This window comes from Tursiops truncatus, chromosome 6, assembly GCF_011762595.2.
Source record: "Tursiops truncatus isolate mTurTru1 chromosome 6, mTurTru1.mat.Y, whole genome shotgun sequence".
NCBI lineage: Eukaryota > Metazoa > Chordata > Mammalia > Artiodactyla > Delphinidae > Tursiops > Tursiops truncatus.
Window position 1 is genome coordinate 34230312 of NC_047039.1, and position 17096 is coordinate 34247407.

Below are 17096 nucleotides of genomic sequence, written 5' to 3' on the forward strand. Positions count from 1 at the left end.
CCTTAGGTAGGTTTATTCCTAGATATTTTATTCTTTTTGTTGCAATGGTAAATGGGAGTGTTTCTTTAATTTCTCTTTCATATTTTTCATCATTAATGTATAGGAATGCAAGAGATTTCTGTGCATTAATTTTGTATCCTGCTACTTTACCAAATTCATTGATTAGCTCTAGTAGTTTTCTGGTAGCATCTTTAGGATTCTCTATGTATAGTATCATGTCATCTGCAAACAGTGACGGTTTTATGTCTTCTTTTCTGATTTGGATTCCTTTTATTTGTTTTCTTCTCTGATTGCTGTGACTAAAACTTCCAAAACAATGTTGAATAATAGTGGTGAGAGTGAGCAACCTTGTCTTGTTCCTGATCTTAGTGGAAATGGTTTCAGTTTCACCATTGAGAATGATGTTTGCTGTGGGTTTATCACATATGGCCTTTATTATGTTGAGGTTAGTTCCCTGTGTGCCTACTTTCTGGAGAGTTTTATCATAAATAGGTGTTGAATTCTGTCGATAGCTTTTCCTGCATGTATTGAGATTATCATATGGTTTTTATCCTTCAACTTCTTAATATGGTGTATCACATTGATTGATTTGTGTATATTGAAGAATCCTTGCATTCATGGGATAAACCCCACTTGATCATGCTGTATGATCCTTTTAATTTGCTGTTGGATTCTGTTTGCTAGTATTTTGTTGAGGATTTTTGCATCTGTGTTCATCAGTGATATTGGCCTGGAGTTTTCTTTCTTTGTGACATCTTTGTCTGGTTTTGGTATCAGGGTGATGGTGGCCTCATAGAATGAGTTTGGGAGTGTTCCTCCCTCTGCTATATTTTGGAAGAGTTAGAGAAGGATAGGTGTTAGCTCTTCTCTAAATATCTGATAGAATTCGCCTGTGAAGATATCTGGTCCTGGGCTTTTGTCTGTTGGAAGATTTTTAATCACAGTTTCAATTTCAGTGCTTGTGATTGGTCTGTTTATATTTTATATTTCTTCCTGGTTCAGTCTCAGAAGGTTGTGCTTTTCAAAGGATTTGTCCATTTCTTACAGGTTGTCCATTTTATTGGCTTGTAGTAATGTCTCATGATCCTTTGTAGTTCTGCAGAATCAGTTGTCACTTCTCCTTTTTCATTTCTAATTCTGTTGATTTGCGTCTTCTCCCTTTTTTTCTTGATGAGTCTGGCTGATGATTTATCAATTTTGTTTATCTTCTCAAAGAACCAGCTTTTAGTTTTATTGATCTTTGCTATTGTTTCCTTCATTTCTTTTTCATTTATTTCTGATCTGATCTTTATGATTTCTTTCCTTCTGCTCACTTTGGGGTTTTTTTTGTTCTTCTTTCTGTAATTGCTTTATGTGTAAGGCTAGGTTGTTTATTTGAGATGTTTCTTGAGGTAGGATTGTATTGGTATAAACTTCCCTCTTAGAACTGCTTTTGCTGCATCACATAGGTTTTGGGCCATCGTGTTTTCATTGTCATTTGTTTCTAGGTATTTTTTCATTTCCTATTTGACTTCTTCAGTGATTTCTTGGTTATTTAGTATTTAGTGCTTACGCTCCATGTGTTTGTATTTTTTACAGTTTTTTTTCCTGTAATTGATATCTAGTCTCATAGTGTTGTGGTTGGAAAAGATACTTGATACGATTTCAATTTTCTTAAATTTACCAAGGCTTGATTTGTGACCCAAGATATGATCTATCCTGGAGAATATGCCATGAACACTTGAGAAGAAAGTGTATTCTGTTGTTTTTGGATGGAATGTCCTATAAATATCAAGTAAGTCCATCTAGTTTAATGTATCATTTAAAGCCTGTGTTTCCTTCTTTATTTTCATTTTGGATGATCTGTTCATTGGTGAAAGTGGGGTGTTAAAGTCCCCTACTATGATTGTGTTATTGTCTGTTTCCCCTTTTATGGCTGTTAGCATTTGCCTTATGTATTGATGTGCTCCTATGTTGAGTACATAAATATTTACAATTGTTATATCTTCTTCTTGGATTGATCCCTTGACCATTATGTAGTGTCCTTCTTTGTCTCTTGTAATAGTCTTTATTTTAAAGTCTATTTTGTCTAATATGAGAATTGCTACTCCAGCTTTCTTTTGATTTCCGTTTGCATCGAATATCTATTTCCATCCCCTCACTTTCAGTCTTTATGTGTCCCTAGGTCTGAAGTGGGTGTCTTGTAGACAGCATATATACGGGTCTTGTTTTTGTATCCATTCAGACAGACATAGGTCTTTTGGTTGGAACATTTAATCCATTTATATTTAAGGTAATTATCAATATGTATGTTCCTATTACCATTTTCTTAATTGTTTTTGGTTTGTTATTGTAGGTCTTTTCCTTCTCTTGTAGGTCTTTCCTTCTCTTCTTCTAGAGAAGTTCCTTTAGCATTTGTTGTAAAGCTGGTTTGGTGGTGCTGAATTCTCTTAGCTTTTTCTTGTCTTTAAAGGTTTTAATTTCTCCATCAAATCTGAATGAGATCCTTGCTTCGTAGAGTAATCTTGGTTGTAGGTTTTTCCCTTTCATCACTTTCAATACATCCTGCCAGTCGCTTCTGGCTTGCAGAGTTTCTGCTGAAAGATCAGCTGTTAACCTTATGCGGATTCCCTTGTATGTTATTTGTTGTTTTTCCCTTTTAATATTTTTATATTAAAAATATAATATAATTTATATTATATAAATTATATAATATTTAATTTTATAATATAAATAGTATAAAAGCTGATTTTAATATTTTTTCTTTGTATTCAGTTTTTGATAGTTTGATTAATATGTGTCTTGGCATGTTTCTCCTTAGATTTATCCTGTATGGAGCTCTCTGTGTTTCCTGGACTTGACTATTTCCTTTCCCATATTAGGGAAGTTTTCAACTATAATCTCTTCAAATACTTTCTCAGTCCCTTTCTTTTTCTCTTCTTCTTCTGGGACACCTATAATTCGAATTTTTGTGCATTTAATGTTGTCCCAGGGGTCTCTGAGACTGTCCTCAATTCTTTTCATTCTTTATTCTGCTCTTTGGTAGTTATTTCCACTATTTTATTTTCCAGATCACTTATCCATCCTTCTGCCTCAGTTTTTCTGCTATTGATTCCTTCTAGACAATTTTAAATTTCATTTATTGTGCTGTTCGTCATTGTTTATTTGCTCTTTAGTTCTTCTAGATCCTTGTTAAACATTTCTTGTATTTTCTCTATTCTGTTTCCAAGATTTTGGATCATCGTTACTATCATTACTCTGAATTCTTTTTCAGGTAGACTACCTATTACCTCTTCATTTGTTTGGTCTGGTGGGTTTTTACTTTGCTTCTTCATCTGCTGTGTATTTCTCTGTGTTCTCTTGCTTAACTTACTGTGCTTGGGGTCTCCTTTTCACAGACTGCAGGTTCGTAGTTCCCGTTGTTTTTGGTGTGTGCCCCCAGTGGGTAAGGTTGGTTCAGTGGGTTGTGTAGGCTTCCTGGTGGAGGGGACTAGTGCCTGTGTTCTGGTGGGTGAGGCTGGATCTTGTCTTTCTGGTGGGCAGGACCATTTCCGGTGGTGTGTTTTGGGGTGTCTGTGAACTTAGTATGATTTTAGGCAGCCTCTCTGCTAATGGGTGGGGTTGTGTTCCTGTCTTGCTAGTTGTCTGGCATGTCCAGCACTGGAGCTTGCTGTTCGTGAGTGGAGCTGGGACTTAGTGTTGAGATGGAGGTCTCTAGGAGAGTTCTTGCCGATTGATGTTATGGGTAGCTGGGAGGTCTCTGGTGAACCAATGTCCTGAACTCGGCTCTCCCACCTCAGAGGCTCAGGACTGACACCCAGACACAGCACGAAGACCCTGTTAGCCACACAGCCAAAGCAACCCAAACGTTTATCTTTCTGGCTTGACAGAAGTTGCCATATTGCTTCTAGTGTTGGAAGGTCTCCAGAAGAGGCAGGGGTGGGCTGTGGTTCAGTGCGGGAACAAGGACACTGCTCTTGTTGTTTTTAACCTTGCTTTTTCTCTTTATTTTTTCTGGTTACAGCTGAGCTCGGTGACTATGATCCTGACGAGCATCCTGAGAATTACATCAGTGAGTTTGAGATTTTCCCCAAGCAGTCACAGAAGCTGGAAAGAAAAATAGTGGAAATTCATAAAAATGAACTCAGGTAATAGGGGTAGACATTTGTAGAAATGATAGAGGTGAGACAGTGTTCTTATTGCAGGGAATGTGCAAATCATGTTGTGAAGAATATTTGTAATGTATGGGTAGACTCTTTCAGGTGGCAGGTCAGTATTTCTGGGCACTGTCAAGGTCCTCCATCAGTGACAATCTCAATAATGTGGGGTCCCCTGTGTGGCTGTTTATGAACCATCAGCAGTTATTAGAGCCATATATTTTCTTCTGGGTTTTAACAACCCTGGGTTTCTGGACATGAAATCTAGGATAAATAAGTAATCCTTTCTATTTTGAATTTTGCATTGCCTCTTCCCTTCCTGTGGCCATTGTTGAAAGCTTTGACTCCAAGTAGAGTAGAATCCATTGACAAGGTTTCCTTTGCTGAGCTGCTTTCAAGATGACAGATTCAGCATCTGCTTCTCTTTTCCTTGTCTGTGATGCTCCAGGACGATTGATAACTACAGAGGAGTACGAGTAGCGAAATCACATACAGTATTTATTCACTGTGGACCAGACACTGTTCTCAGTACTTGTGCATACTGACTCATTTAATCTTCGCAACAACTTAGGAGATAGGTGCCATGGTTGTTCCCATTTTACAGATGAGGGAACTGAGGCACAGAGTGATTAAGCATTTTACCCAGGATCACACAGCTAGCAAGTGGCAGAGGCTGGATTTGAATCTAGGCAGCCTGGCTCTAGAGTCTGTGCCCTGGAGCATTGTGATGCTTCTGTTCTGCATAGGCTACCAGGAAGGAAATGAAGCATGAACAGGAATCATCACCAATTTGGAATCCAGGGAACTCAGGTATCCTAATCTGTAGCTAGAATATAGATCCCTGCAAATCACAGAAAATTCATTTTGATAATCATAGCAAGCCTGGGCTGTGCTGTGACAAGTATGGATGAAGAACTGTGCATGCTGAGATGCTTCCGTCTTCTGCGCTTCTGGTAATTATAAAAAAAAAACCAAGAAACCCCCCATAGTGTCACTGGATTATGAATCCTGGAACAAATGACTGTCCCCTTGAGAGGGAGTGCTGAGATCCCTGCTTTATGCCGGCACTCCCCCTGCTGGTAATTCTGAGAAGAGTGTACATGTGGGCATTAAAGGTGGCAGCATAGTTCAGCTTTAAAAAGATGACCTTTGGGGCTTCCCTGGTGGCGCAGTGGCTGAGAGTCCGCCTGCTGATGCAGGGGACACGGGTTCGTACCCCGGTCTGGGAAGATCCCACACGCCGCGGAGCGGCTAGGCCCGTGAGCCATGGTCCCTGAGCCTGCACGTCCAGAGCCTGTGCTCCGCAACGGAAGAGGCCACAACAGTGAGAGGCCTGCGTACCGCAAAAAATTAAAAAAGATGACCCTTGTCCTTAAGAGGTAAAGATGATTAGACATCAAAAATTGCACGGATTTCAGAAAGCAACATACCATCTCTATGGGTAATTTTAGGGTATTGTCTCCCAATGAAAGCTTTGTTGAAAATATGACAGTCTGCCTACTTTTTTTACAATTTGGGAACAAACATGCTAGAGGTAAAAGTAAAGTTCAGTGCTTCAGTTGAGGGCTTGTGGACCAGCAGTGTCTGAGCAGCACAGGGTGAGACCCTCTGGATGAAGCAGTCACAGCCACTGTGCAGATTGGTAGGGAAAGGGGATTGAACGGTCTGCTGTGACCAGAATTTGCAGGGTCTCAAATGCTCAGAACATATGACAATAGACATTTTATATATATATATATATATAAATTTATTCATTTATTTAATTTTTGGCTGCATTGGGTCTTTGTTTCTGTGCGCCGGCTTTCTCTAGTTGTGGCGAGCGGGGGCTACTCTTTGTTGCGGTACATGGGCTTCTCATTGCGGTGACTTCTCTTGTTGCGGAGCACAGGCTCTAGGTGCGCAGGCTTCAGTAGTTGTGGCACACGGGCTTCAGTAGTTGCAGCTCGTGGGCTCTAGAGCACAGGCTCAGTAGTTGTGGCTCACAGGCTTAGTTGCTCTGCGGCATGTGGGATCTTCCCGGACCAGGGCTTGAACCCGTGTCCCCTGCATTGGCAGGTGGATTCTTAACCACTGCGCCACCAGAGAAGCCCGATAATAAACGTTTATTGAGCTCTTACTGGATGCCAAGCACTGTGCTAAGAGCCTTACATGCATCGCCCCACTCAGTCCTGCCAAACTCTACGAGGTTTGTGCTATTGTTGTTGTTCCCTGTCTGAGGTGAAGAAAGCACAGCCTGGAGTGGCTGAAAGACTTCCACTGTTAGTAGCAGAGTCAGGACTTGAACCTTGCTCTTACCTGACACTCATACCCATGCTCTTATCCCCTGTGCTGAGCAGCCATAAGGCAACCTGGTAGTCACATTGATGTTCCACAGTGATCGTGATGGCGATGGCCCAGAGGGTGGAGACTGTGGCAGGAGGATCAGTTAGAGCTGTCATCCAGGCAAGACATGCTGGGGACCTGAACAAGAAAACTGAAAGAAGAGGATTTTGAGAGACGTTGCAGGAAGACTTGGTGACCCACTGGATTTCATGAGCAAATGAGTGGAGCCAAGAAGATTCCAGATTGTTTTTTATAATAAGAAAGCTGTAGATTGGACCTTGTGCCAGCATCTGAATCTGTTGACAACCCTGAAAGTAGTCTTCATGCATCTAGAGAATAGACAGGGTCAACAGTCAGCTATGGTTTGTAGACCTTGGAAGTAAACTCCATGGCTTGGCCAAAGCTGCTTTCCTGTTGCCCAATACATTTGTAACACCCAGAAAGCCCTTGTGAAGAAGTCAAAGTTGTATGTCTGGAGGATGAAACAGCCAGATATCCTGTGATATTGAAAAGAGACATTCAGAGGGTATTTTCCTATGTGTTTTTGCTCCTTTTTCTCCTTAAGTAGTCATGTGTTTCCTTCTGCATCAATGCAGCAGAGAGAGAGTTCAGGTTTGGATGGAACGATAAGAAGAGCAGGCAAGCTGACAGTGCAGAAGAGAAGGGGCTTTCTATCAATAGAATCGGTTGGAGACCTGCTACAGAGACTGAGGTTGCCCTGGGGGATCAGCGAGCCCTTTGCACACAGGTCATGAAAGTATCAATCTTCTTGTGTGGGAATTGGACCTCTGGTTGGATTGCTCTGCAAACCTGACAGTTCCAGGAAGGAGTCATAGGTGGAAGAGACCCATATAGGCTGCACCAAGGTGTTACCATCTTACTCTCCAAGGTTATCACAGCACTCATGACCCTCCCACACAGCAAAGGGACAATGCGTGATCAATGATCTGTTGTTATGGAAACTTCCTGAATGGTTTCCAGTTGGCCTTTGTTGGGGTTTGAGCCTGCTCCCCCCTCCCCCGCCCAAATAACCTCTTGCTCCCTACCCGGTTTCTGACCCAGTCAAGGAAGAAAACAAAAGAGATGCCAATAGAGACACTCAGACATTAGCAGACATGACCATGATTTGCCTGATAAACAGGATTAGCTCTGTGGGTTCACAATCTTCTCCAGCCTTTTTACTTGATTAGGATCCTTTTTCTCCTGTGCTCTCTGTGGAAGGTACTAAAGCTGTGATTCTTGGGAGAAAATGAATCAGGGCGGAAGAACTTCCCTCCTTAGGAGGCTACACAGTGCTTGAAGGTGGACCCAAGATGGATTGATAGACAGGCATTAATAAGGGAGTTCTTTAGGGGGGAGAGAGAGAGAGAGACTCTGGAATTTTGAGGTGCTTGAAAATATAAGGCCAAGGTTTTAGTAAGAGTTTGCATGGACTAAGTGCTTAGACTCCTTTAGATGTTGAAGAGATTTGTGAGTGAAGATTGAAGTTCGTGGCTAGGGCAGCTTTGCTTCTTCAGATGTGCCACGTCATTGACTGACAGTGGGGGAGAAGACATAGTTTTGCAAATATAATATAGTTATTGATCATCTCTGTACCAGTCAAGGTAACTAGATTTTCCTGAGGAAACAACTCCAAAAGCTCACAAGAAAGGTTTGTTTGTTTGTTCACTTATTTATTTACTTCTTGCTCTGCTGTATACTCACCAGAGGTCAGCTGGGGGCTGTGCTAGTCATTGTCACTTGAGTCAGTCACAGACCCGAGTTTGCCAGGAAAAAGAGAGCTGTGAAAGGTCCTGCTTCAGCTTGGAAGTGATACATATCGCTTCTGCTTTACCACTGTGGCCAGAACTAGCCACATGGTCCCACCCAACCGCAAGGAAGTGCAGTTCTATCAGGTGTCCAGAAGGTGCAGACTGGAAACAGCTGGCAGACAGCTCTTAATGGCCTTCACAATCTCATTGACTAATAGAGTTTTTGTTTTCATAGACTTTATTTCTTAGAAGAGTTTTAGGTTCACACCAGAATTGAGTGGAAGGTATATAGATTTCCCCTATAGTCTCTGCCCCAACACATGTACAACCTTCCCCAAATCATCATCCATCCCCCACCAGCGTGGAACATTTATTATAATTGATGAACCTACATCGATACCTTAGGGTTCGCTCTTGATGTTGTATATTCTATGGGTTTAGACAATAGTATAATGATATGTATATCCACCATTATAGTATCATACAGAATACTTTCACTGCCCTAAACACCTTCTGTGCTCTGCCTTATTCATCCCTCCCTCCTCCCTAACCTCTGGCAATTGCTGATCTGTTACCTGTCTCCATAGTTTTGCCTTTTCCAGAATGTCATACAGTTGGGACCATACAGTATGTAGCCTTTTCAAATTAGCTTTTTTCACTAAGCAATATGCATTTAAGATTCTTGCTCGTCTTTTATTGATAGCTCATTTCTTCCTATTGCTGAATAATATATTCCGTTGTATGTACCACAGTTTATTTATCCATTCACCTACCGAAGGACGTATGGTTGCTTTCAAGTCTTGGCAGTTATGAGTAAAATTGGTATAATCATCCATGGACAGGCTTTTGTGTGGACGTAAATTTTCATCTCCTTTGGGTAAATATCAAGGAGCATCATTGCTGGATTGTATGGCAAGAGTATATTCAATTGTGTAAGAAACTGACAAACTGTCTTCCAAAGTGGCTGTACCATTTTGCATTCCCGCCAGCAATGGATGAGAGTTCCTGTTGCTCCACATCTTTACCAGCATGTGGTGTTTTCAGTGTTCTGGATTCCGGCCATTCCAATAGGTATATAGCTAATAGAATTTTATTTAGAAAGATTTTATAAAGGCATCTTTGGGCCTCTTAACACCCTGTGAACTGGAGAATGTAGATATGTATCTATATGATTCACAGTTTTGAATACATGTCTATGCTAAAACTCACTGAGGCTGAGTAATTCTTCTAGATCAGGTGTAGTTAATAAATTTGTTTGGCTTTCTGGGCTGTATGGTCTCTATTGCAGCCACTCAGCTCTGCTTTTGTAGGTGACATAGACAATACATAAATGAGTGGGCTGTGATTCACTAAAACTTTATTGACAAAACAGATGGTGGACTGGATTTGATTCATGGGTTCTAGTTTGCTGACCTTTGTTTTAAACATCTAGTAGAGCAGGTCTAGAATCAATTTCTGCTTCACTATCCTGACTCCACAGATAATTTTAAGACAAAAGATCCATATTTGTTTTTAAAACTATGTATAAGAAATAATCTCATAATTTATAGATTTTATTTGAGTTTGGTATGCAGAAATGAGATCCTAGCAATGGGACTGCTTAGTAATAGGTTATTCCTCCTTCTAGAGCCCTCTGGTGGCTGGAGGAAGCCATTGCAACAACCCCCAGGGGACGTGACAGTTGTTATTTTTGACTCTTGGTTTCTGTTTTCCACAGCTTTAATCATGACCATCTGGGTTAAGAGGGAATACCCATACCATTAGTCCTGGGGGGTCCTCAGAGGGGGTTGAAGATCAAGAATAAGATTGATTTCACTATCAGGAACCATGATAGGTTTCTCTGGAGGTTTTCCTGGAGTTTCTACTCAGCTAGTTCATCAGGTTTCTCATTAGAAGCAAAGACCTTTGGATTAGCTTCAGTAACAGGTCATCAGCTTTTAAATATTCAGAAAACTCAACTGGCGGTGAAGCAGTTTGATGAAGTATATTCCTTGCCCTTAAAGAGCAGAAAAATTATCGGATTAGCCACCCCCATAATGATCTAATGCAGTGTGGTTTGTGCTGGAAGTAATAATGACACTGAGTGTATTTTAAAGAGTCAGCATCTCTTTTTATTTCTCAAAGCTCACAATCTCTGTAAATCATGTGCCATGGCTTCCTGGCAAGGATTTATAGTTTCAAAAATGTCTAGCTTTCTAGGACTTCCCTGGTGGTGCAGAGGTTAAGAATCCGCCTGCCAGTGCAGGGGACACAGGTTCGACCCTGGTCTGGAAGATCCCACATGCCGCAGAGCAACTGAGCCCGTGTACCACAGCTACTGAGCCTATGCTCTAGAGCTCACGAGCCACAACTACTGAGCCCGCGAGCCACAATTACTAAGCCTGCACACCTAGAGCCCGTGCTCCACAACAAGAGAAGCCACCGCAATGAGAGGCCCGCGCACCGCAACAAACAGTAGCCCCTGCTCACCGCAACTAGAGAAAGCCTGCGTGCAGCAGTGAAGACCCAACGCTGCCAAAAATAAATAAATAAAAATTAATTAATTAATTAAAAAAAATAACAGTCCTTGGACTACACTCTCACCCAGATGTAGGTTCTTTGGCCAAATAATAGTTTTGGAAAATGGAATCAGCTCCCATAAAGTTCTAGCTTACTTGCAACTGGGGGATTTGGTAACATGCCTGTCACCTACATGACAGCAGCAGCACTCTTTAAAAGAATCATTTGTTCTCTGAGTCGCCACCATCCCTGCTCAGTCAGTTCACCTCAGTCCTCCATTGGATTGTTTGAAACCACCTTCTTTTGCCAATAAGGAAACGGAGGCCTGAGAAATTAACTTATTCAAGGCTACACAGTTGTGAAGCAATAGAACTTGACCTGAAACCTAAGTGTTCCTGTAAAGCACTCTGATGTCTTTCTAAGTGGCTGTTCTTCTATGTGTCTTGCCCCTGTCCCAGAGCATCACCATATGTCTCCCCCATATCATGGCAGTCACCCAAATTTGTAGTGTTCTATCTAATGCTCTGCACAGATGCAGTCCCTAATGTTCCCCAAGGAGCTTAGGAGAGATAATGTCCCTAAGTAAAGAATTAGAAGTGACAGACTAGGGACTCTCACTTCCAGTGAGGATGTGGAAAGCACGAGAGAGGGATCTCCCCCTAACACCAAGACACCACCAGCAAGCTAGATAAACTACAAAGTCTTTTTTTTTTTTTTTTGCGGTACGCAGGCCTCTCACTGTTGTGGCCTCTCCCGTTGCGGAGCACAGGCTCCGGACGTTCAGGCCCAGCGGCCACGGCTCACGGGCCCAGCTGCTCCGCGACACGTGGGACCCTCCCGGACCGGGGCACGAACCCGTGTCCCCTGCATCGGCAGGCGGACCCCCAACCACTGTGCCACCAGGGAAGCCCCAAAGTCATATTTTTTAAACCCATCTGAGAGCTGAGGATACAAAGAAACCTAAAGGTACTGAAATCCAGAATGCCTTTCCTGGGACGGCAGAGACCTGCTGTTGCTTTTACCTCTGGTGGTAGGAGGAGGAGGAATATGCCAGAGGTGGGGGGCAAGGGGAACGAGCCAAACCTTTAACAAGCATTTAGTGACTACGAGTGGGCTGACCTGACTGATTGGGACCCCAAAGACTCCAGCTACAGAGTGAGTTGCACTTTCCCACCACCATTGGACCCCAGGCCTTCACTGAGTGAAGAGGGGCAGTATGCCAATGTCAGACAGGGCAGGAGAGCTGAGTGAAACCCCTCGGAGGCACTGCAGACCTTCAGCCAGGGCGGGACATCCCTTGCCAAGGGCGGAGGACATGACCACAGGAAGGAAAATGGTCATCTGAGGTGCAGAGAGCCGTGGGTGGGACTGGAGAGCAGAGGAGATTTCCTGCAGCTCAGAAAGTTGGCAGCCAAGCCATAAAGAATGGAGAACTCTCCAGAGTCTCGTGGATGCTAAGATCCCAAGCCCTGATGAAAGGCAAGTTCTGAGCGCACTTTCAAGCTTTGGAGCCAGTGGTAAACAAACTCTAAAGTTGCAACCAAGTTGCAGCAAAATCTAACCTAACTCAAATTGAGAATTCTACTTTGCGGCAGCAGACCATTCTATTGGTCTTTTACCCAAGAGTTTAATTCTGGAGCTCACAGACCCAAATGGTTCAGGTGGATCCAAACCCACCCCCTTCCCTGTCCACCTGTGCTCCAAGCAGCCCAAGTCATTGCCGTCAAGACCCACACCTCACTCCACAATTAACGTCCATTAATAATTTGCATTCATCCTTGGGATGCTGTACGATTTTGTACTCTATGTAATGGTATGCTAAAGGAGGATCAATAAGAGAGAGAGTGTTTCTCTTGGCAAAAAAAGTTTTCAAGACAGGCAGAAGGGAGATACATAGTTAAGTACATAATTACTTGACCTCACCTAGTTTATTAGAAAAGTATATCTTTAGAGAATTGTTAGTTCTTGAAAAAGAATTCAACTAAATACTGGTCTTTATCTCTAAATGACTCATTAGAGACACTATTAATCTTAGCAGAACAATTCCTGGTTCCAGATTTAAAGGATAGAAAATCATTATTTTCCATTACCAAACAGAGTTTTGGCCAGAAACAAATGTCCATTGGGAGATATGAAAGGAAAACAAATTTCTATTTAATTGATCTTAATGTCTTCCTGAAAACCTGACTATTCAATGATTTCCTCCTCAGTGAGTCAGGGGGACTCAGGAGTATCTTAGTGCTATCAGGGTCTCTACCTTTTCTCCATTGGTTTTGAACCCTTTTCCTTCTCTGAACATTTGTAGCTTTTCTCTGTGTATGAATTTTTAGATTAAGTCTTTGAAATGCTTAGGCATTGGAGATCTGAGTCAAACCCAACGCAAATGATACTAATTCGAGGACTTTTATTTTGAAGAGAGGACTTCGCTCTACTGTAAATATCTTGGCACGCTTCCTGACACTTCCAATTGAAGTCATATTTCTGATTTCAGTCATGTGCAGGGCTAGGAAGGGAACAAATGCTATTCTGAGGGCGAGGAGAGAGCATGCTCTGTGTCAGGCACTAGTCTAATGGCTTTACATCTGTTAACTGCTTATTCTTTACACCAAATCTTGGAGATAGGTACTATTTTTAATCTCCATTGTATGGAATCAAACAGACACAGCTTCAGTTGTTTTCTAGTCCTGTGTTCAGTTCCTAAATCAGGGTTCAGCAAACTTTTCCTATCCTAGGCCATTTAGTAAATATCTTAGGCTTTGCACAACATATGGTCTCTGTCACAACCTCTCATTTTTGCCATCGTAGCATGACAGTGTCCACAGATGGTACCCAAACAAATGGGTGTGTCTTTGTTCCAATAAAACTTTATTTATGGAGACTGATATTTGAATGTCATGTAATTTTCACAGGGCATGAAATATTATTCTGTGATTGTTTCAAGCCATTTAAAAATGGAAAAAACATTTCTAGTTCCAGGGCTGTACAAAACCAGGTGGCGATCCGGATTTAGCCCGCAGACTCTAGTCTGGGGATCTCTGACCCAGATTAAAAGAAGATATCACTGCTCTCTATTCAGATCTAAATATCTGTCGTCTGGGATGGAGTGTCTCAATACCGATAACATGAAATGTTTAGAATTTGAAAAATGCTTTCAAAAACCAATAGAAACCATGTCACTTGGAAATGCTCAGCCTGGCATCCAGGAGAGCAGGCAAATGGCCCTGGACCATATCATGTTGGTCGTGATGGTAGCGCAGGTCCCGAGAAGCCCTTTGGAATCAGGCTGCCTTGGGTTTGCATTCACTCCTCCACCTAATACTTGAGTAACCTTGAGCAAGTTACTTTTCCTCTTTGAGTGTCAAAATCCTCATCTATAAAATGGGCATAAGAATTCCTCCTTGATGAATAGTAAGTGAAAAAAATATATATATACTGCTTCACAATATAAACAGTTATATATTGCTCAGAACAGGAGAGTTTGGTAAAAGGTTGCTCTGCGTGGGTATCTCTTATATTCCTGACTAGTCTGTTGAGTTTAATGGTGCTTTTAGATTGCATAATACTTCACCCAATAATTCTTTTACTAAAAAGGCAGGAATTGTTTGTCTTTTGATCATTGAAAATGTATGATATATAAAAGAGTATATTCAATATATGTATCATTTAAAGATTGGTTGAAAAACCACCCATGACCCCCTAACTCTGCTTATGAATTAGAACATCACCAGATGATCTCAAGTCTCCTAACGTGACCCTTCCAGATTACCTCCCTCCCTTCTCTATGCTATTCTGAATTTTAGGTTATTCATTCTCTTATTTTGCTTTTATAAATGTACTCCATACATCAACAAGTAATGTATGCTTAGTTTTTTCCTACTTAGGTTCTTCACATTGATCCATACAGCCATAGGTCTTCATTTTTGCTTCTGTGTAATTAATTTTCTATTATATGAACATGTCACATTTTATGTATCCATTCTCCTGTTGACACTGGGGTTGTTTCTAGGTTTTTGCTGTTACTATGGCTTCTTGAATACTTCTCATAGGGGTGTATGTAAAAGAGTCCCTAAGTGTAGGTACAAACCTAGGTGTAGAAACCAGGTACAAGCTTGTGCCATAGAGTTTGCACAAGTTCAGCTTTTCTAGGAAATTGTGGCTTGTTTGCTGAAGGGGTTGCTCCATTCACACCAATAATTTATGAGGGTTCCCAGTGCTTCACGGCCTCTTTTCTTTCTTTTCCTTTTTCCTTAAACTCTTAAAAATGGAAGCATAACACAAATTCAGAAAAGCCAACAAAACATAGATGTCAAGCTCAATGAGTTATTACAAAGCGAGTATGTATGTAACCACCACCCAGGTCAAAGTGAGAATCTGTGACATCTCAGAAGCCCCTGTTATGCCCCTTCCCAATATTTATCTTCTCCCTTCCCCCCACCAAAGGTAATCATATCTCTGACTTTAAATACTTTAGTTTTGTTTTGCTCATTTAAAAAAGCCATATAAATGGAATTCATTCAATGTGTATTCATTTCTATCTGGCCTGTTTTGTTCAGTTTTATTTTTGTAATAGTCACCCATCTTGTTGTGTGTGGCTTGAATTCATTTATTTTCACAGCTGTATAGTGTTCCGTTGTATATCCATTCTACTGTTAGTAGGCATTTGTTTCCTATTCTTTTGCTGTTACAAATGGCACTCCTGTGAAAATTCTATGTATTTCTTGATGCAGCAGGCACTCATCCCTGTTGTATGTATAACTATGAATGGAATTGCTGTGTTATAGGGTAAACATGTTTAACTTCTGGAGATAACGTCAGTTTTCCAGATAGTTCTACTAAATTAGTCTTCTACCAACAGTATATGAGAGTTGCTCTTGCTGCACATGCTCATGAGTGCTTGGTATTTTTTTTTAATTTTGGCTGTCAGATGGATGTGTAAGTGACTTCTTAAGAGTTTTTCATTTTCCTGATCTTAGAGAGGTTGAGCACATTGTCATGTGGTTGTTGGCTATTTGGATATCTTATTTTGTGAAGTGTCTATTCAAGTCTTTTGCCATGTTTCCTTCTGAGTTATCTTTAAAAATTCTTTTATTGTTGTTTGTTGATTTATTGGAGGTTTTTAAAAAAATATTCTACATAGGAGTTCTTTTTTTTTTTTTTTTTTTTTTGCGGTACACGGGCCTCTCACTGCTGTGGCCTCTCCCACTGTGGAGCACAGGCTCCGGACGCGCAGGCTCAGCGGCCATGGCTCACGGGCCCAGCCGCTCCGCAGCACGTGGGATCTTCCCGGACCGGGGCACGAACCCGCGTCCCCTGCATCGGCAGGCAGACTCTCAACCACTGCGCCACCAGGGAAGCCCAGGAGTCCTTTTTTGATTGTACATGTTGCCAAAATCTTTTCCCAGACAGGGACTTACCTTTTCACGCCTGGATGATAGCTCCTGATGAGCAGAGGTCTCTGCGTTTAATGGTGTGTCCTCTGGAGCTGTGTAGCACGGCACCCTGCTGCCATCTGGGGTTGAGTGTTTGCAATTAGATGCTCATCAGATTTACAAAGGACAGGGAAGTGGTCAGAAAGAGACCACCTAGGCAAGCAAAAAGTCCTGACTTTCCAATAGGAACTTCCAAACTATAGCCTTTCAAAATTAACTTGTTCCCAGACTGAATGGCAAAGAAGGGTGTGCTGCAAAACCCAAGTCGAATTTCAAGAATAAACAGTCTGTAGCTGTTTCGACAAAGAGGTTGACGGTTTACCACAAAGGGGAACGGCCAGCTCTCTAGAGGCAGAGTGAGGGCCTTTCATGTGAAGCGGCAGGATTATCCTGGAGCAGAGCTGGTGGCCTGTGGCGTGGGAGGTGCTGGGCTGCTTTAGCTCTAGTCCTGTTTCTCTTTGGCCTCAATCTGGGTCATTAGGCTGAAGTTTTGCCTTGAGGGCCACCAGAGTGGGGTACTGCTTAGCAACATGCTGGACAGCTCAGCTTTGTGCTTTGTCCCCAGCCAGGGGGATGAGGGAGTGTATGAACGAGTGAGTGAGAGAGAAAAGAGAGAGTGTGTATGTGGGGGCAGGAAGCCCCCAGTATTCAGATTCAATAATTATCTTTATCTGCTGGTGAAAGGTAAGCTTTTACTTCAGGAACTTATGAGAGAGCTATGAAGGGAGAAATACCTGTATGTATTGCAAAAACTTGCAGAAAGTCCCCTTTCCCTTCTCCATCAAAATACTTGGTGATTTTCTTGAATCTCTTGTTCCTTTATCAAAAAGAGAAACAATTATAATGACTAGGGCTTCAAAAAAAAAAAAGAATCAAAGAAATGGTCAAAGAAAGATAGGATTTGTTAGATTGAAAGGATCGTAAAGTGCTGATCGGGGTGAATAAATAAGGAGGCTCCC

General features: G+C 41.8%; 1 protein-coding gene across 3 annotated transcripts in view; it reads left to right on the forward strand.

Moving 5' to 3' along the window:
* Positions 1-17096, forward strand: part of FRMD3 (FERM domain containing 3) — a 312566-nt gene that overhangs the window by 215744 nt on the left and 79726 nt on the right. For all 3 annotated transcript variants that reach the window (XM_033857906.2, XM_073806028.1, XM_033857907.2), the window contains one exon: positions 4004-4127. In XM_033857906.2, the coding sequence (XP_033713797.1) occupies positions 4004-4127 (124 nt within the window). The remainder of the gene's footprint in view (positions 1-4003; positions 4128-17096) is intronic.